The sequence below is a fragment of the Agelaius phoeniceus genome, chromosome 29, assembly GCF_051311805.1.
Source record: "Agelaius phoeniceus isolate bAgePho1 chromosome 29, bAgePho1.hap1, whole genome shotgun sequence".
Taxonomy (NCBI): Eukaryota; Metazoa; Chordata; class Aves; order Passeriformes; family Icteridae; genus Agelaius; species Agelaius phoeniceus.
Window position 1 is genome coordinate 487,360 of NC_135293.1, and position 20,532 is coordinate 507,891.

The 20,532-nt window shown below is 51.4% G+C and overlaps 2 protein-coding genes across 8 annotated transcripts in view; one reads left to right on the forward strand and one right to left on the reverse strand.

Moving 5' to 3' along the window:
• The window catches only part of COMP (cartilage oligomeric matrix protein), a 42,025-nt gene extending 40,900 nt beyond the window's left edge, over positions 1-1,125 (forward strand). For all 4 annotated transcript variants that reach the window (XM_077191487.1, XM_077191488.1, XM_077191490.1 and 1 more), the window contains 3 exons: positions 10-182; positions 352-491; positions 583-1,125. In XM_077191487.1, coding sequence (XP_077047602.1) covers positions 10-182; positions 352-491; positions 583-629 — 360 coding nt within the window. In that variant the 3' untranslated portion in view covers positions 630-1,125. The remainder of the gene's footprint in view (positions 1-9; positions 183-351; positions 492-582) is intronic.
• Positions 1,126-1,835: 710 nt separating this feature from the next.
• Positions 1,836-20,532, reverse strand: part of CRTC1 (CREB regulated transcription coactivator 1) — a 49,073-nt gene continuing 30,376 nt past the window's right edge. For 2 of the 4 annotated variants that reach the window (XM_077191500.1, XM_077191501.1), the window contains 6 exons: positions 18,004-18,137; positions 16,992-17,252; positions 15,043-15,144; positions 10,263-10,349; positions 8,578-8,758; positions 1,836-7,185 (listed from right to left, as the gene is read on the reverse strand). In XM_077191500.1, coding sequence (XP_077047615.1) covers positions 6,974-7,185; positions 8,578-8,758; positions 10,263-10,349; positions 15,043-15,144; positions 16,992-17,252; positions 18,004-18,137 — 977 coding nt within the window. In that variant the 3' untranslated portion in view covers positions 1,836-6,973. The remainder of the gene's footprint in view (positions 7,186-8,577; positions 8,759-10,262; positions 10,350-15,042; positions 15,145-16,991; positions 17,253-18,003; positions 18,138-20,532) is intronic. The other 2 variants (XM_077191503.1, XM_077191502.1) reach the window with 2 other exon arrangements.

Consider the following 20,532-nt stretch of genomic DNA (forward strand, 5'->3'; position numbering starts at 1 on the left):
CTGTCCCAGGCAGTGAAATCCAAAACGGGCCCTGGGGAGTACCTGCGGAATTCCCTGTGGCACACGGGAGACACCACGGACCAGGTGAAGCTGCTCTGGAAGGACCCCAGGAACTCGGGCTGGAAGGACAAGACCTCCTACCGCTGGTTCCTGCAGCACCGGCCCCAGGTCGGCTACATCAGGTGAGGCTCGGCCAGGACCATCCCCAGCAGGGAAATCAGCCCCAGGGAGCCCCAGAATGTTCTGGAAGGGAGCTCGGCCATGGGCAGGGACCCCTGTGCTGCATCCCGGGGATGGAGCAGCCCCGAGGCCAGGGCAGCTCCTGCCATTCCCTGCCTTGCTCCCCACCAGGGCTCGGTTCTATGAGGGCCCTGAGGTCGTGGCAGACACTGGGGTTGTCCTGGACACCACCATGAGAGGGGGACGCCTCGGGGTCTTCTGCTTCTCCCAGGAGAACATCATCTGGTCCAACCTCCGCTACCGCTGCAACGGTGAGTCGGGAAAGGCAAACCGGGAATTCTCCTCCCGAGGCCGCTTTCCCTGCTGTTCCTGCCCCTGATCTCTGCTTGCTTTACCCCTCAGACACCATCCCAGAGGACTACGAGACGTTCCGGTTCCAGCAGGACTGATCCCCGCAGCGCCTCCCGCCCCAGCCGCGCTCGCCTCCCGCTCTGGAATCCCGCCCCAAGCGCTGTCAGCGCCTCCCACCCCGCCCTCACCGCCTCCAGCTCCCCTTCCCCACAGCAAATCCCTGAAAATGTTACACAGATCCTCTGGGAAGGGCCGAGGTGGAGACAGGGAGTGTGACCAGGAGCCCGAGCTGCCGCTTGGGCCGCGCTGGGAGCTCCCTGCAGCAGCTGGGATGGTTGGAGTTCCTTGGGCGTGGATGATTCCCAGGAATCTGCTCCCTGCTCCGAGGCTCCTCCTGAGTGTGAATGTTGTTTTCCTTTTCAAGACCTGCTGCAAAGCAAACTCGGCATGAGTCTGAGAGGGACGTGAGGAGCGGCCTCGGTTGCTCATTTTAATGAATGAAAAAGCACTTTAAGGAGAGTATCTTTGTTCTGGAATGTTGGAAAATAAACACTTGGAATGCTGGATAATAAATTCTAGATTTCTCCTTGGTCAGGTCTGTGTTCTCTCCACTCTTCTGAAGCTTTTCCCTTGCAGATGTGGAAGGGAGGAACCCTCCAGGGCTCAATGGGGCTGAGAGAGCCTGGGCTGGATTGGGAATTTTCTTGGAATTGCCAAAGCGTGGAGGCACCTTCTCCTCAAGAACCCCCCTCTCCTCAGCCCTGCCCTGCCTGCTTCTTGCTGGAACAATTCAAGCTTCTCCCTTTTTTCCACAGGATTCTCTCCCTTTTTTCCACAGGATTCTCTCCCTTTTTCCATGGATTCTCTCCCTTTTTTCCACAGGATTCTCTCCCTTTTTTCCATGGATTCTCTCCCTTTTTTCCACAGGATTCTCCCCCTTTTTTCCATGGGTTCTCTCCCTTTTTTCCACAGGATTCTCTCCCTTTTTTCCACGCGTTCTCTCCCTTTTTCCACGCTTTCCCCCTCCCACCCCTCCACCCCCTGAAGACAAGAGCCAGCGGATTTTACCCCTTCAGGCCTTTATTTTGATAAAATTGGTCAAGCCCACATAAGGCAACGCACACACGGCTCCGCCCGCCCCCCGCCCGCCCCAACCGCCTCGGAAAATAAATAACACAAACCAAGAGAGGACTCCATGTAGTGTTTGGCTTTGCAGTATAGAAATTCCACACAATGATTCTGTTGTGTTGTTGTTATTTTTTTTTTGTTTGTTTTGTTGGTTTTTTTTTTTTTGTTTTTCCCTGTTTAAAAAGGTAAAAATGATTTATAATACACAGTCAGAATGTCGTGGTGCCCGCATAGAAAACCGACATGCAATCCATGCCTACACTGCGCCGTATAAATAAGATGCAACTCAAAATACAAAGAACAGGAACACTACAAAGTTTAATTCTAAGAGGGAGGGAGGTTTTTTTGGGTTTTTTTTCTTTTTCCTGGTTGTTTTTTAAAAAGGACAGACACACGTAACAAAGGCTACCTGCGCTTTCACATTGCCATCACAGTGACGGGGGCGCCGTTGCTCCGAGGAATAAACGCGCTGGTTTTGGGGTTTCTCCCGAAAAAAACAGCCAAGGTCGGGATCTGCGGGGGGAGGAGGGGCCTTCCTGCTTCCTTCCTGTCCAGAGGGGGTTTCCAGGGCCTTTCCTTAAGGGAATTAAGGAAATTAAGCTCAAGCCTTAATTGTTGTTTTGGCAGAAATCCGAGGTTTTAGGTCCAAGGGTTCGTTTTTGAGGGAAATTTAGGTAAACTGCTTTTAGATAAACTCAGGGCAGCTTTTGCTCTTGGAATCGTGGAATTGAGGTTGGGACAGAGCCACTGAATCAGGGTTGGAAAAGAATCACTGAATTAAGGCTGGAAAAGAACCTGAATCAAGTTTGGAAGAGAACCTGACTCAAGTTTGGAAGAGAATCACCAAATTAGGGTTGGAAAAGAATGACCGAATCAAGGTGGGAGAAGAAAAACCAAATCAAGGTTGGAAAAGAATTCTGGAACCAAGGTTGGGAAGGACCGACCAAATCAGGGTTGGAAAAGACCTGCAGGACCATCAAACCCAACCTCCCTCTGAGCTGAAGGCTCACCCACGAGCTCTCCTAAACCAAATTCACCAAATGAACCCACGGAACCTCCCCGGAGGCCACGGAAGGCGCCCGACGGCTCCGGGGCGATTCCGGCCCATCCTGGGGAGGTTTTCCCCTCTGGCAAACGAGGGATCAGCCCAGCCTGGGGGCACAGGGGGCTGCCAGGCGCTCCCTGCCATGCAGAAGCCGCGGGAGCCGGGCCGGGTCACGCATGCCCAGGGAAGGGATCTATGTACAGGGAACGGAGCCTCCCCAGCCCCAGCGCCAGGGCTGGGCTCTGCTGGGAAACAGAATCACAGTTTTGGGTGCACCACCGAGGGTTTATTCCTGCTCTTCCCCATTGTATTGGCAAATGCAACAGTCTAGCTTGGGAATTGGGGTTAATTCCTTATGGAGAGAGAAAAACACGGAGGGAGGGAGGGAGGGAGGGTGGGACAGGCACCCCTGGGCAGCTCCACCACCACTGCAACCAAACGCAGCAATGAGAGCAATTAACACCATTTCCTCCTTGGTTTTTTTGTCTTTTGTTTCTTACTAAGTGATGGTTTTCCCTTTCTGCTCCCACCCGTGGGGAGGGAGCCCCAAACACTGGAATGAGCACAGGGCTGTTACATTTGGAATAAAAGCAGATGATTTGTTCTGGGAACACTCGGGATCTGCTCCACGCTTCCCTCTGGGTTGGCTTCCAGATCAGCCTGATGCCACAAAAAGTGGAATTTGGAGGAGTGAGAGAGGGGGAATCCTCTGGGGCAGCTCCCACATGAAAGGATCCCCTGGGGGAGGGCAAGGCAGGAGCTGCTGGAACCCCTGGCTCCCACAGGCCGGGATGAGAGGCAGCTTCTCCCCGGCCACAGCTGGAGCCCGTCCTGTCACACCCAGCACTGCCAGGGGCCACCCCTGCCCCGTCCCTCTCCCCAGGGATCAAACCTGCCTTCCTCCCAGCCGGAGGCTCCCTGACTCTGACAGTTGCATCCAAGGTGTGTTCGTTTGAAATTAAGGCGATTTTCAAGGTCTACTTACAAGTCTTAGAAACAAAGAGCTCTTATTTACACACGGGGTTAAAAAACCGGGCAGGAGCTGGAGCTGCAGTTCCCTGCCCGAGCCTCCCTCCCGTGAGGAGCCCCGGCTGCTGCTGTGCAGCGATTTTGGGGTTAAACCAGCACAGACAGCACTGACAGCACTGCTGGACTGAGCCCTGGCTGCTCTGGTGCAGCGACCCCGGTGTTACAAACATTCCAGCAGGGGAGAAATGCAATTCCCACATGGAGCTGCACAAAGCTCTCACTGCACCTTCAGCAAGGGGCTCCCAGTCACCTGGGCCCAAATCCCTCCTGGTTTTTCCCAGGTTTCCTCCTGTCTGAGCTGCCTTTTATCTCCTCCTTGAACTGAAAAAGTGTGAGGGATCTGAAAGGAGCAGCCACCGGGAGTGAACGTGTCCTACCGAGCTCAAACCCTGCCAAAAAATCCCAAAATATTCCCAAGAGATGCAGGGAAACCTCTGGAGGGCATGGAGAAGGATAAAATGAAAACAAAACAAAACAAAACAAAACAACAAAGAAATAAAAAAGACACAGGGAAGCCAAGAAAAAATTCCACGTTTTTAGTGCAAATGGTCAACAAATGGCACAGAAGGTGAGGGGACAGCCCGGGCTGGGGGGCTCCTGACCCTGCTCCTGCTCAGCAGAGAGGGCAGGAGCCTCAGCAGGCAGCCCAGGATTCCTGGAAGCACACAGAAACTTGGATAACTCATTAGGAGAACTCAGGAGAGCAGGGAGGAGTCGCTAATTGCGGGGGGACTCTCATTAATTGCGGGGAGCTCGTTAAGAGCAGCCCAGGCCGTTCCCAAAGAGGAGAAGCTCTGGGGTTGGGGTTGGGATTCCAGGCACAGGGAAAATCCACAAACCCCAACTGGAACTGAACTGGGACGGGTTTTAGGGATGGAATCCTCGGGGTGAGTTAATTAATGACTCCAAATCCTGTTAATTCCTGATCAATTCCTGCCTTTCCCCAGCGGAATGAGGATGTTCCAGCAGTGCCCTCTAATTCCATTCATTCCCAGAAATCTGGGAATCACCTTCCCTCCAGCCACAGGGAAATCCCCAATTCCCAGCCTGAGCAATCTGGCTGGTTTTTGGGGTTTTTTAAAATTTGCAGCACAAAATATTCACAAGGACCATCAGAAACAATTAATTCTCCATTTAATTAAACAGAATTTTGGAGGATTCAATCCTGGTCATTGTGGAGCAAGAGATTTTTTTTTCCCCCGGGTGAATGAAGGAATTTTTAAGTTCCAACCACCCTATTTTGCCTATTCCAAAGGAAAATATCTAAACTTGCCTTAGGTTTCCTTATTCCTGCTTAACATCTGTTTGAAATTCCAGTTAGTTTAAAAATACCTACATATATAATATATATAATATATTTCTGGAGTAAAACCACAAAAAAAAAAAAGTACTGTACAAATATTATGTAGAGTGCTTCCATTGGCTGTATGTAGTTGAGCTACTTTCCTAATATCCAAATATTTAAATAAAATTTAAAAAAAAAGAAATGACAACAACAACAACCAAAAAAAAATCATAAATAAGTAACAGAATAAGTAATGAATAAGAATAAAAAATTTAAAAATCATGATTCTACGAGCCTGGCATTGCTATGGAAATGCCCTTCCTGTTGCCCAGGAATCTCTCACAAAGTAAAAATTAGGATTATGCAGGTTAGTCTCTATTTTTTTTAGCTGCTTTAAGATGTTCTGATCCTCTGTCTAATCAAGTAATGAATTATAGAACTTTCACGTGTGCTCAGAAATGCTCTCTATATATGTAGCCATATATAGAAATAGATATATATTACATATATATTTAAAAAACAAAAACAAAACAAAACAAACCCATGAAAAGCTTGGAACAAAATAGTGTTTGAAGTGGATTTGTGGGCCCGGCGGCTCCGCTTGGCCGGGGGCGCTGGGGCAGGCGGGAGGGACAGAGGCTGGGACACACCTGGGGTGGCAGAGTCACCGAGCAGGGCCCGGGGACGGCAGCACTGCCGGGGTTTGCTCCCCACGGGGCCCGGCCCCGCCAGCCCCACAGCCCCGGCCCGGCTGCCCAGAGCCCCCAGCGCTGCACAGGGACCGCGCCCAGCTGGGGCACGGGGGCTCTGCTGGGGAAAAGGCCCCTGGAAAACCGGGATAACCACCGGGATAAACCAGGATAACCACCGGAATAAACCGGGATAACCACCGGGATAAATCGGGATAAACCACCGGGATAACCACCGGGATAAACCGGGATAAACCACCGGGATGAACTGGGATAACCACCGGGATAAACCGGGATAACCACCGGGACAAACCGGGATAACCACCGGGATGAACCGGGATAAACCACTGGGACAAACCACCGGAATAAACCGGGATAAACCACCGGGATAAACCGGGAAAACCACCGTGACAAACCGGGATAAACCACCGGGATAAACTGGGATAAACCACCGGGACAAACCGGGATAAACCACTGGAATAAACCGGGATGAACTGGGATAAACCGGGATGAACTGGGATAAACCACCGGGACAAACTGGGATAAACCGGGACAAACCGGGATAAACCACTGGGACAAACCGGGATGAAGCACCGGGACAAACTGGGGTAAACTGGGATAAACCATTGGGATAAACCAGGATAAACTGGGATGAACCACCAGGACAAACCGGGATAAACCACCGGGACAAACCGGGATAAACTGGGATGAACTGGGATAAACCACCGGGACAAACCGGACAATCCTGACTGCTGGACGGCAACGAGCGGCTCGGGGGACACGGCTGGGACAGGCTGGGCAGCGCGGCAAGCTCAGAACAACAAGCTGGGGGACCCATGGGACAGGGACACGGAGAGCTGCTCCCTCCAGGATGGACCCTGGGCTGGGATGGACCCCGGGCTGGGATGGACCCCGGGCTGGGATGGAGCCCCTGGGGTTGGATGCAGCCCCCAGGGTGGATGAAGCCCCCAGGATGGTGGCTCCAGGGTGGATGAAGCCCCAGGATGGTGGCCCCAGGGTGGGATGCAGCCCCAGGGTAGATGAAGTTCCCAGGATGGTGGCCCCAGGGTGAGATGGAGCTCCCAGGATGGTGGCTCCAAGGTGGATGCAGCCCCAGGGTGGATGCAGCCCCCAGGATGGTGGCTCCAGGATGGGATGCAGCCCCAGGATGGATGAAGCCCCCAGGATGGTGGCTCCAGGGTGAGATGGAGCCCTCGGGATGGTGGCTCCGGGGTGGACGCAGCCCCAGGGTGGGCGCAGCCCCGGTCACAGCCGGTCCATGCGGAACGTGTCCTCTGTGGCGGGGTCGGTGAGGACCATGTCGGGGTCGTTGAGCATGTGAAGTCCATCCAGGGTCAAAGGGTCAATTTTGAGTTCATCCAGAGGGAACTGGGAATCCGTGTCGAAGCTGACGTCCCCCACTCCTGCCAAGGAGCTGGTCAGTTCTTTTGATAAGCTGGGGGGGGATTCTCCTGTCACTGCAGGGACAAAACACACAGGGCTCAGACCCCAGCAGGACTGCTGAAACAGAAAACTCCCAGAAACACCGCGAGGAACTCGGGAAACAGCTCCCAAAACCCTGGAAATGGTTATGGAGCTCTCAGATGAGGAACATCCACCCTCCTGCAGATTTCAGATTCCTCACAGCATCTCCGAGCCACCAAACACAACCCAAAATTCGTGTTTGGTGTGACTGGAGCCTTTCCTCTCCCTCAGCTTGAGGAGGAATAACCTCAATTCCACCATCAGCAATCCCTGGCTGCAGCCACAGGATCCTGGGCAGGAATTGTTTCCAAAATCCCACTGTGACCAGATTGGCCACCATATGTGACACTCCAACCCTCTGCTGGCCAGCTGGGGCTGAGCAGGCAGAGCTTGGCTCCCACAGCCTTTCCTCACTCTAGCAGAGGATCCAGGGAAGTCAGGAGGATAAATCCACAGGAAAAGTGGTGCTCTAGGTGCTCCACCTGTGTGCAGGTGAGCACTGGGACACACACCTGGACTCCAGTTAGGAATGGCTGAAGAGGGAGACATTGGCTCCAATGCTCAGAAGACATCAGTCTTTAAAATTTTTTTAAAAAGGGAAAAGTTCCCTAAAGTTCCTAAAGATTCATCAGGAACTTTACATATTCATAGACAGGATTGTTCATCAGAACCCGACTGGTCCTTCCCCACTGGCTGAGCAGAAACAACACTTCCTTGTAAACATCCTTCCATAAACACAATGTACAAACATTCCACGTGCTCACAAACACCAGGGGCAGAGATTAAGGTAAGAAATGTTTTCATTCTTTCTCTGAGCATTCTCACAAGTTCCCTAGGATGAAGTTACGTGTTTTGGTCAGCAGCCACACTGGACTGGCACCACAGCCCAGGTGAACGAAGCCCTCAACAGCAACAATCCCCAGGAGACACCCCCAGGCTGGGACCATGGGATGCTGAACCATCCTGAGCTGGGAGGGACCCCCAGGGATCCTGGATCCAGCTCCAGGCCCTGCACAGACACCCCAAACCCCAGCCTGTCCCAGAGCACTGTCCAAACACTCCTGGAGCTGTGGCAGGGCTGGGCCATGCCCTGAGGAGCTGCTCAGTATGGTATTGGCAGGGACCCTGTAAAGAGTTTGTTATTTTGCCTTTTATTAAAATCTCTTTGTTTCTAATACTGCAACAGAAGCCATTTTGTTGATTTTATGCCTTGTAAGGTAGCTGAGCTATCTGGGTGTGAAACAAAGCTCCAAGAGCTGATGAGAGCCGGCTGGAGGAGGCTCCCGTTGCACACAGAGTCAGCTCCATCACTCCTCCCTGCAAGGGGAGCACAGCACAGCGCAGGGCCCAGGGCAGGGCACTGCCAGGGGGGGTTTTACCTTTACCTGTCAGGATGATGTTGGGGATGTTGCTGTGGCTGGAGTAGTTGAGCTGCTGCGAGTCCTGCAGGCTGCCGTGGCTGCCCGTCAGTCCCATCATGGCAGCCTGCGAGTAGTTGAGCGTGGAGCAGGGGCTGTACAGGCTGTTGGAGCTGATGGCGTTCTCGATCATGTTGAACTGCTCCAGCTGCAGGGGGACACGCCAGGGGTTACCTGCCAGCCTGGCAGGGACAGGGCACGAGGACACGGCTCCAGGACAACACAGACAGGCAAACAAATTCATCTTCCCTGGCTCCAAACAGGGCCCTGGGCCCTGAGCTGCGCGGGACAGTCCCTGCCCAATTCGGGACCGGGAGGCACCAGCCAGACTGGGGAGGGGGGACAGAAGGAAAGGGAGGGTGGGAAGGGAAATAAAGGGAATAAAGGGAAATAAAGGGAAATAAAGGGAACTCGGGCTCACCCTGAGGTCTCTGCCCAGCAGGATTCCCTCCAGGACACGCCCCAGTTTAAGTATTCCATAATTTAATCCCAGAATTAAATTCAATCATTTAATCCATCCATGCTCTGCTGGAGGATGGAAAGAGCCCTGAGGTCTCTCCCAGCAGAATTCCCTCCAAGACTCATCCCAGGTTTAAGTATTTAATAATTTAATTAATTTAATCCAGAATTAAATTCAATCATTTAATCCATCCATGCTCTACTGGAAGATTGAAAGGGAAATAAAGGGATGAATTCACCCTGAGGTCTCTGCCCAGCAGAATTCCCTCCAGGACACACCCCAGTTTAAGTATTCCATAACTTTTATTATTTTAATCCCAGAATTAAATTCAATAATTGAATTCACCCATGCTCTGTGGAGGATTGAGAGGGGAATAAAGGGAATTCAGGCTCACCCTGAGGTCTCTGCCCAGCAGAATTCCTTTTTCCAAGCTGATTTTCACTGCTTTAACATTTTTGTTTCACTGTTTTCCCCTTTCAAAGCTGCCTGGCATTATCTGAATCTTTAAAAGCTGTATTATTATATATATTTAATTGATCCCCCATTCTAAAAGCTTCATTATTATATATTTTTTAAATTGATATCCCATTTTAAAAGCTTGATTATTATATATTTTTTAATTGAGCTCTCATTTTAAAAGCTTGATTATTATATACATTTTTAATTGATCTCCCATTATTATATATTTTTTTACTTGATCTCTCATTTTAAAAGTTTCAATATCTATTTTCTTAATTGATCTCCCATTTTCAAAGCCTCATTATTATATAATTTTTAATTGATCTCCCATTCTAAAAGCTTTATTATTATATATAATTTTTAATTGATCTCCCATTTTCAAAGCCTCATTATAATATATATATTTTTTAATTGGTCTCCCATTTTCAAAGCTTCATTATTATATATTTTTAATGGATCTCTCATTTTAAAAGCTTCATTATTATATATTTTTTTAATTGATCTCCCATTTTAAAAGCTTCATTATTATATATTTTTAATTGATCTCCCATTTTTTTTGGCAGAACACCTGCGTGGGATGGGGAGGACAAAGAGAGGGGAGGGAGGGAGGGAAACCAAACAAAACAAGAAACTCTACATGGACAGAACGGGGACTGACGTAAATTAACCAGGCGTTAATTGGGGTTAATTTGAGGTGGGAGGGGCCGAGGAGGCCCGAGATGAATTTGCTCACCTGGTGGGAGAGGGCATTAGCCTGCCTAGCTGTCATCTGCTGCTCATAATAGGAGTCCCCAAAAACACTGCCCAGCATGGAAGAATGCTGAAAACAAAACAGAGCTTCATGGTGCAAATCCCCCACTGCCCCCGGCGGCGCCGGGAAAAGCGGGAATGCCGGGAAAATCGGGAGTGCCGAGAAAAACGGGGGTTCTGGGAAATCTGGGAATGCCGAGAAAAACGGGAATTCCAGAGAAATCCAGGAATTCCAGAGAAATCTGGGAATTCAGGGAAATCAGCACGGAGTGGGCAGGAATGGCCCAGGGCCCTCACAGGGCCCTCACGGCCCAGGGGATCCCCAGGGAGCAGGAGGGAACCCAACAGGGCCCAGGGGATCCCACAGGATCCCAGAGGATCCAGAGGGAGCAGCAGGGAACCCAACAGGGCCCAGGGGATCCCACAGGATCCCACAGGATCCCCAGGGAGCAGCAGGGAACCCAACAGGGCCCCGGGGATCCCATGGGATCCCACAGGATCCAGAGGGAGCAGGAGGGAACCCAACAGGGCCCAGGGGATCCCAGAGGATCCCAGAGGATCCACAGGGAGCAGGAGGGAACCCAACAGGGCCCAGGGGATCCCACAGGATCCACAGGGAACAGGAGGGAACCCAACAGGGCCCAGGGGATCCCACAGGATCCACAGGGAGCAGCAGGGAACCCAACAGGGCCCAGGGGATCCCGTGGGATCCCACAGGATCCCCAGGGAATCCCCCAGGACCCTCATGGAGCAGGAATGAATCCCCAGGACCCACTCGGGGACACCAGGGAACCCCAGAGGCCTCTCCCAGCTGGGGATGGGCAGGGACAACAGAACAATTTCTGCTTTCTGTGGGATTTTGTGGCCTTTCCCCCCACTGAGGCTGCTCTGGCTCTGGGTCTGCAGCCCCAAAGGGAAAAATTCCTGATTTAAAGCCATTCCTTGGGAGCTGCAGAGCAGGAAAGGTCAGAGGGAAGCCCAGTGAGAATTCCAGGAGGAATTCCTCAGCCCTGCTACATCACTGTCCAGTCCCTCAGTTATTCTCCATCATTTATCAATTATCCTAAAGGTGACCAAGAATCTGAGGTTCATGTTTTAATCCCGATCAAAAATGCCAGATAAAAATCAACACCACCACTCCTGATTTAAAATTCTGAATTCTGGTATTCCAGCTGAAAATAAAAACCATTAACTGACAAAGAGAACATCTCTAAAAGACAATTTCCATGGAGTGGTTGTCTCAGTCTTGTTAAACAAAATTCAGTTGCTGGTTTATCCACATGGCAAAAGCAGAAGGCCACAAATTTCCTCCTTAAAAACTTAAGCATGGGAAATTCAGGAAAAGTTTAGGAAGAATCAGGACAGGCATGGATTTTGGACCCTCAGACAAAACCACCTTGTATGAAAAAATAATTCAAAAATGACCTGAATCGTCCCTTCCATGAGGGGAAAAAAGAAGCACCAAGATATTCCTTAAAATCCTCCCCACTGCCAGGCAGACCCCTGGGCTGCCACATCACAGGGTGGAAACTTTTCCAATTTATCATCAATTTATCAACGCTCCAGAGCTGCTGGATCCCAGGAAAAAGGGATCAAACACCAGGAGGGATCAAACACCACAAGAGCCCCTGCTAAGATGCTGATAGGAGAAAAGCAAAGCACCACTTAAAGCAATTTAAAGAAAATTTGGGTTTTTTTAACCAACCTAAATCCAGTCCAACCTATGGTTTATAACCATTTCCAAGGAAAATCTGAATTTTGGGATGGCACAGACTCGACAGGAAGCAAAACCACTAAAATCCAAAGGATATTTGAGAGTTAAAGAGGATCGAGGTATTTTGTGCCTTTCACTCCTGTGGTTTCATTCCACAGAATGGGAATGTGAGGACAATTCCCAAAATGAGGACAATCCCTAAAATCTTTGTACTTCACCAAGCACTGTTTCCATCCCAAAAAACTTTGGGGAACATGAGAAGAAATCAAGTGCAAGTCCAGGTCAGAGCCTCCCAGCCCAGCCCAGCCTGGGGCTGCTCCTCCTGTGACGTGTGCTGGTTCCTACAGCTGCAAGCACAGAAACTCCCAAAGAAAACCCGAAATTCCCACTGGAAATGTCATTCCTTCAACACTTGGGAGCCTCAGGGTGATTGACAACAACTGCAGAAGGGCATTGTGCAAACACCATCTCCAGAAGCACTGGAGTCACCCGTGGCTGTGAGGGAACACCGAGGGCACAGCACAGGTCCCTGGCTGGGACGCTCCATCTCCAGATACCTACCAGGTGCTCCAGAGGCACTAGAGCAGGAGTGTTTGTGCTAACTGGAACAGGAATGAGGTGAGAGCAGGGAGCAGAGCCCAGGCACTGGGGTGGAAGCCATGCAAACACAGAGCAGGGGCAGGCAGGGCTCTCCTAAGCCATCCCCGCGGGCACTGGGAGCACTGGGAGCACTGGGAGCACTGGGAGCACTGGGAGCACTGGGGGCACTGGGGGCACTGGGGGCACTGGGAGCACTGGGAGCACTGGGAGCACTGGGGGCACTGGGGGCACTGGGGGCACTGGGAGCACTGGGGGCACTGGGAGCACTGGGAGCACTGGGAGCACTGGGGGCACTGGGAGCACTGGGAGCACTGGGAGCACTGGGAGCACTGGGGGCACTGGGGGCACTGGTGGCACTGGGAGCACTGGGGGCACTGGGAGCACTGGGAGCACTGGGAGCACTGGGAGCACTGGGGGCACTGGGAGCACTGGGAGCACTGGGAGCACTGGGAGCACTGGTGGCACTGGGAGCACTGGGGGCACTGGTGGCACTGGGAGCACTGGGGGCACTGGGAGCACTGGGGGCACTGGGGGCACTGGGAGCACTGGTGGCACTGGGAGCACTGGGAGCACTGGGAGCACTGGTGGCACTGGGAGCACTGGGGGCACTGGGAGCACTGGGAGCACTGGGGGCACTGGGAGCACTGGGAGCACTGGGAGCACTGGTGGCACTGGTGGCACTGGGAGCACTGGGAGCACTGGTGGCACACACACACAGGGCTGGGACAGGGGAGCACGGGGCTGGGCAGAGCTGGGAGCATGGAGGGGAGCCTGTGCTGCCTGTGGGACACAAAGCAAAGCCCACCGAGGGTCTGTGCTTCAGGAAATGTCCTGTGGCACCAGGGGAGGGAGAGGAGCACGTGGAGGCGCCTGCCTGGCCACTGCATCCCCCCCAGCAGTGCCAGGCTGCTCCACGAGGATGCTCTGCCTTCACTCTGGGCAGACTGAGGGGTTCTGCTGCCTGCAGCTGCCCCATCCCCACAACCAACCCCAATTTCCCCTCCAAACTGGTTTTTCTTCTCTCCACGTTTCATGTCTGTGACCACCACCAGCTTTTGGGGCATTCCTGGAGGCACCGAATCCACCTCAGTTTTAATTTAGCAAAATGAAGGAATTCTGTGGGTATTTAAGAGCCCAAAACTACAGAGAGCAGAATTAATAAATCCTCTGCCTTCACTCAAGAGTTGTGGTGTCCCTGTCAAACAGAGCAAAACCTGAGGAAGATTTTACAGGATAAAACCAGCAGGAAAAATCATAGCCCAGTGTGTGCTCTGGTCCTTGGCACTGACCAGTGGGGACAAAACCAAACCAGAGTGATTGAGAAATCAAAGGAGGAAAAAAAATCCACATAAAGCCCAAATCTGGAGGTGCTGTCCAGTGAGAGCTGAGGGTTTGCAGCACGCTCTGCTCTGGGGGACAGGGCTGGTGTGTGGAGGCACACAGAACTCACAGAAGCAGCAGGAGAGAGAGGTTAAGAAGCACTTGAGGCAGGCTTAAGGAAATGCAGACAATTCCTGCCACTTGGATCCAGGGCTGAGCTTACCATGACCTGGCTAATGAGGAGACTGGAGCTTCTGCCTGGGAACCATGAAGGGGCAGCATTTACTTAGAAAGGATCCTCCTTACAGCCTTCAACGTTCAGTGATGAAACAGAAAATGGATTTTCAGACTCTTGTGATGCTCTGGAAGAATTCCCTGCACTTCTTTTCTCCAGGTGGGATTCTCCAGAGCAGCCAGCTGGGGCTCTGTCAGCAGCATCAGGCACTGAAAATGCACTTTCTTACACGGGGGCACCCTCAAATTTTGCCTGGGTTTAATTTCTTGCTGCTGGCAGGTAAAAATCTCCCCTTCAGAGGATCACACACTCCCCCAGGTTGTGATTTCCATCCAGGACATGTGGATGTGAGAGGAGATACAGGCAGAGCAAGGAAAAGCAGCTGGCATGCAAGGGAGTGTGCTGGGAACCCAATCCCTGGCAGCCACAAGCTGCTCATTTTAAGAGCATTTTCTCCAGTGTTTTCTCTCCCTGGATGTGCTCTCACATAAAAAAGGTCCTGACCTAAATCAGTTTGAGATGTTTAGTGTAAATATTTAAATATTTAGTGCCCAGGAGTCTTCCTGCTGCAGGAGACACTGAAGCTGCCCCTTTGCTGCCCTGGCATCGTGGCCATTGAAAGGTTCTGCCTGGAGGTTGTGCCCCCAAACAAACAGCACCCCAGTGCTCCACCAGCAGCCTGATCCTGTGGCTCTCTGCTCCCTGCAAGAGGCACCTCAGCAGCTCCTGAAGCCCTGTGGGAGTGGGGATGGAGGGGATGTGGGGCCGAGATGGGGCGTCGGTGATGCATGAGGCACACACGGAGCACAGTGAGACAGCTATGGGGCAGTGATGGAGGAATCCAGCTCAGACACACACGAGAAGCAAGGCCTGTGGAAGCACAGAGTCCCTTACTTGAGGGGAGCTGCCAGGAGAGAAGCCTTGATTGGAGACAGGAGAGGTGGGAGACTGGTTGGCTGGGGAGCCAGCATTACTGCGGTACTGCTGGAGTGAGGCCTACAGAACAACACACAGTTAAACACCTGCAGTGGGGGAGCCTTCAAACACCAACACCTGCGGGGGAAACCGCCCTCCTCAGGGTCTGGGAGGGGAACAGGACTGTGTGAAGGAGGTCCCCACACGGGGACAGCTCTGGGACAGCGCTGGGAGCGTTTCCTGCCTGCTCTCGCTTCTGTGGGGTTCAAAATATATCCAAAGAATCAGGTCAGCCAAGGATTTAGGGCAAAGAAGTCTTGGAAGCTGGGAATAATTCAAAAAGAATGTCATCCATGCTTCAGCTGCAGTGGCAGCCCCACGTGTGTGCTCACTGGGGTCTGCCCTGCTCCAGCTGTGTTATCAGCACAGTGCAGGTGACAACACCTGGGTGATAAAGTTCCAAACACAGCCCCAGACTCCCCTGCACCCCAGGACATGGAGCAGGCACCCTCAGGGAATTCACACTGTGCTCTGCAGGCTTTAGCTGGGATTTTTACCCTCTTCTCAGCTGTCCTGAGAAGTTACTTTCCAGGATTTATTCCCATCATAAAGAACCCTGGTTTGGAACAAATAAATAATAGGATTTAAATAATGCTGCACTAATTAACATCAAGAGTAGCCCAGCTCTTCTTATTTTACTTCCATTAGAAATTAAGGGATAACTGAGGAGAACCTGCAATCCAGTGAATTTAACCAGATTTGCAGTGTGGGAGAACTCTGCACTGCCATTTTTTGACCTCAAATTCTGTAAATCCCAAGGAAATGTCTCTTTCTGCTCTGCATTGCCACTTACAACCTGTCAGAAGGTTGTACAAACTACAAATACATTTCAATTCTGCTTTACAAAACCTGTGCACAAGTTGCCAGCGAGGCTGTGACAGCTCCAAAGGCTTTTTGATAAAGTGGCTTTAAATCTGTTTATTTAGGAGTTACTTGAGTTGCTTTAGAAGATAAACACAGCAGCCTAAAAGTTCAGGTCATAAAGAGGTTTAGGATGAGGAAAGCAACACAGAAAGCAAAGGATGAGATCAGAATTGTCTGTACTGGTGCTACATGAGGATTAGAATCAAAACAGGGACAGGTTTTGAGTGGGGTGGGATCCTCTGCACTGCTGGGCTGTCCTTCCCTCCTGCCCTCCCCACCCTGGAAGGGAAGCAGCTGCCCTCAAGGAGCACCAACTGTTAAAACTTTCATCCACAACCGAGTGGGGCTCAGCAGAATGGATTTGTTCCCTTCCAGAGCCATTCCTGTCACTACAGCACTGCCAGGACACCCCAAATGGGACACCCAGGACCCTGGGGCAGGAGGGGCTGGGGGAGCTGGGACTTCCCTCCCTTCCTGGCCTCTGATTCCTGATTTGGGATTTTCAGCTGCTGACACAGAACATTTCCTAACAGGCCACGTTAGAACAAGCAGGAAAAGGGATCTGTCCATAAATCCTTGCTCCAATTCTTCAGAGCACTGGAGGCAGCCACAAATCCCATTTTGGAATAAAATTCCTCAAAATAAAAGGGTTCTAAGTAGTGAAACTGCAGAGAATGCCTGGTTCTAGAGAACTTTTGGAAAGTAAATTTTCCAGCTGGTGTTTTATTGGGAAATGGTGGTTGTGGTTGGACTCTCTTGAGGCTCTGGGAGTTGCCCCAGTCTGTACCAGGATGTGTTGGGGGGACACTGCACACCCTGAAAATCCCTCAGTAAAGCCTGATAGATTTAAGCTGGGTCTAATCAAACCTGGGACAAAAATTTTCTTCTGGAAAACACTTAAAGGTTGATTTACCCAAAGGCATTTGAAGTTTACGTCAGCCTCCCTGAAACCCTCCCGCCCCCGGGCGTGTCCAGGCCGCTGTCCCAGCCCCTCCCAGACTCACCGAGTTGATGTCGATGCCCATGGAGGGCTGGCTCTGGCTGCCCGGGGGAGACTGGGGCATGCTGGAAGGTACCGTGACAGACAGAGGGGGCAGCTGCGGGCCCCTCTGCAGCGCCGAGCTCTGCAGCAGAGGGGGCGGCTGGGGCAGGGAGCTGGCCACCGCTGGCTGCTGCTGCTGCTGCTGCTGCTGGGAGCTGGTCTGGGTGAAGAAGGGGTACGGGGGGAGCTGCTGCTCCAGGGACAGTGCATCCATAGCCACGGCCTGCGAGACAAGGAGCAGCATCAGCCTCGCTGCCAGGGCACCGCTCTTCACACCGAGAAAATGGAGTCAGGCTTGCTTTGTGCTGTAAAAATGGCACCTAAAGGCTCAGAGAGTCACGAAGCTGCTCTGAGGTGTTCCTGGCCCTGGAAGGGTGGATTGGATGAGGTTTAAGGCTCCCTCCAAGCCAAACCATCCCAAATAAACCAATACTTTAAAAGCCCGGTTGAATCTCAAGGTCAGAAATCACCAACCTGGGCGGTCACAGAGCCACAATAAAATCGACTTTAAAAGTTCATTGAGTTTCTGTCACAAATTAGAGAAATGGCTTTCAAATGTCACAGCTCACTTTGGGGCAACACAAAAAAATGTGGCCTAAGAGATGGTTTTTATCATAGCTCTGGAAAAGAGGAAGTAAAATCTGTCCCCTCTACAAACCTCTCCTGTTTTAGATTCTCAATTAAGGAACACTTTAAAACAACTTTAAAGGAGGAAATTACAGGACAAGAGATGAAGCTCATGGAATCATGGTTTGAGCTGGAAAGGACCTTAAAGCTCACCTTGTCCCATGGGCAGGGACATTTTTATTCCAGTCCAACCTGGCCTTGGGCACTCCCAGAGATGATGGAGCAGCCATTTCCCCCCCACCCTCCCAGCCAGGAATTCCATCCCAATATCCCCATGGCTCTTTGGTTAAGCAGATTAAACCAATACAGATGTGACTGGGAAGCCTGGATTGCCCCTGAGCTCCTACCTGAGTGATGGGTGACAGTGGGGACAGCGTGGGGGACATTTGCTGGGACTGAGGTCGCCGTGAGTCCGTGCCCAGGGACAGGGGGCTGACGCTGGGCTGGCGGTGCTGGGACGGGGCCGGCGTCGTCGTCATTCCTGCGGGGAACAAGAGACCCCCTCAGCACGGCGGGGACAGGACAGGGACGGGACAGGGACAGGAGAGGGACACGGCAGGGACAGGACAGGGACATGGCAGGGACACGGCAGGGACAGGACAGGGACACGGCAGGGACAGGACAGGGACAGGACAGGGACACGGCGGGGACAGGACAGGGACAGGACAGGGACGGGACAGGGACAGGACAGGGACAGGACAGGGACACAGTGGGGACAGGACAGGGACAGGACAGGGACACAGTGGGGACATGGCAGGGACACGGCAGGGACAGGACAGGGACAGGACAGGGACAGGACAGGGACACGGTGGGGACAGGACAGGGACATGGGAGGAACAAGGCAGGGACATGGCAGGGACAGGACAGGGACACAGTGGGGACATGGCAGGGACACAGCAGGCACACAGTGGGGACACGGCAGGGCCCTGCTGAGCTCCGGACCCGAAGGAATTCCCTGAACGCAGAGAAATGAGCGGCCCGAGTGAGGCCTCGGCCGATGGCGCCGGAGCTCGTCGGGTGATTTGTAATGAATTTGGTCAGGGTGAAGAGCACCAGGATGAGAGGAAGAGCCCTGTGGGCTGTCCTGGCTCAAGGCCAGGCCCGGCTGGTGGGGTTGGTGGCCAGGGTGAGGACCTGGAAGAGGCAGAGCAGCCTCAGCAGCTGCAGACCCCGCAGGCAGCGCCGCTCACACCCTGCACTCGGGCAGCCCAGGGAAAGCAGGTTCTGCTCTGTTTGTGTGGGCTCAGGCTCTGGGGCTGAGAGAACAAATCCTGGAGCAGCCTTATCAGAGGGCACTTGAGGTACTGTAAAAGCAAACACCTCTTTAATGGAAAAAGCAGAAGCAAAACTGGTTATGCAGGAAGAGCCCCATTTTTACTGGCACAGCAGGGCAGGAAATGTCCACCACACTCCCAGGAGCCACCACCCGGCACGGGGTGAGCGTAAACAACCCAAACATCATCATTTGGTTCAGATCGAGCCAAAAATCTGGGGAGTTTAGAAACCTCCCCTCTTTTCTGCTTCACCCCAGAAGAAACGAGGGAAGGACCTGAGGCCAAGGCAGCGTCAGCGGCTCCTGGAGCTGCCAGGGAGCAGCGCCTGACGGAGCCCCCGGGCACCTGGCACAGGCTCAGCGCTGCCAGGGAGCCAGGAAGGCCAGGCTGCCAAGGAGGCAGCAGCAGAAGGGGCTCAGGCAGGCAGGAGCCCAGGCAGGTGCCAGCCCAGCCCTGGCTCCCCCTGAGCCCTGTGCTGGCACCTGGCAGGTGCTGCGTGCCCAGGTCCCCTCGGGGTGCTGGGCACTGCCCCGGGCTCTGGGGCATTCCCGAGCAGGAGCCCTCACGGGGCTTTCAGCAGCAAGGGAAGGTTGGGAAAATCGGTTTGGAAAGCACCCAAGGCTGAGGGGGCAGTGGATGGAGGCTGGGATCATCTCCAGAGAGAAGCTGGAACAAAGTCCGGGAGGAAATGTTGAATTTCTTGTCTCTGACAGATCAGGGAACGTTTTCAGAGCAGTTTCACCCTCACTAGTTTGGGTTTGTATCATTTACTTTGCTAATTATGGGGGAAAAAAATGTGGAGATCCACTGTGGCTGAAATCCTGATTTCTAAAGCCATCCCTGAAACTTTGGAGCCCAAAAAACTCTTCCAAGGATGCTGAAAAGTGAAAAGGGAAAAGGTGAGACTTTGCAGCTGAAAGTGCTGCCCCACTCTGTCCCCAAATGGTCAAATCCTTTCAAAGGTTAAATTCCCTTCTTGCTTCCCAAACTCACCTGACTGCAGTCATTTCCTTTTCCCAATCCAGGAGAAGTGGGAAAGGGAATCCTGCCCAGCACAGGAAATATATTTGTATTTTTGGATACAACTCCTCATTTCTATTCTAGGAATCAAGAGACTTGCAACTGTCATTGATCATTAAAAAAAAAACACCAAAACAACAAACAACCCTCTCTGTTGACGAAAACATTTTAAAAATTAAAAATTAAATAAAAAATTTTAAAAATTTTAAAAAAATTAAAAACATATAAAAATTTTAAAAATTTTAAAAAATTTAAAACGTATAAAAATTTTAAAAAATTAAAAACATATAAAAATTTTAAAATTAAAAACATTTAAAAATTAAAAAATTAAAAATATTTAGAAATTAAAAAATTAAAAACATTTAAAAATTAAAAAATAAAAACATTTAAAAATTAAAAGTTAAAAAATAAAATTTCAAAAATTTTAAATTTTTAAAAATTTTAATAACTAAAAAATTACAAATTAAAATAAATTTAGTTTTAAAAAAACCTAAAAATTAAAAAAAAATAAAAATATTTTTTAAAAATTCAAAATAAGAAAGGCCCCAAATCAAATCCCCCAAAAGCATCAAGAACAGGGTG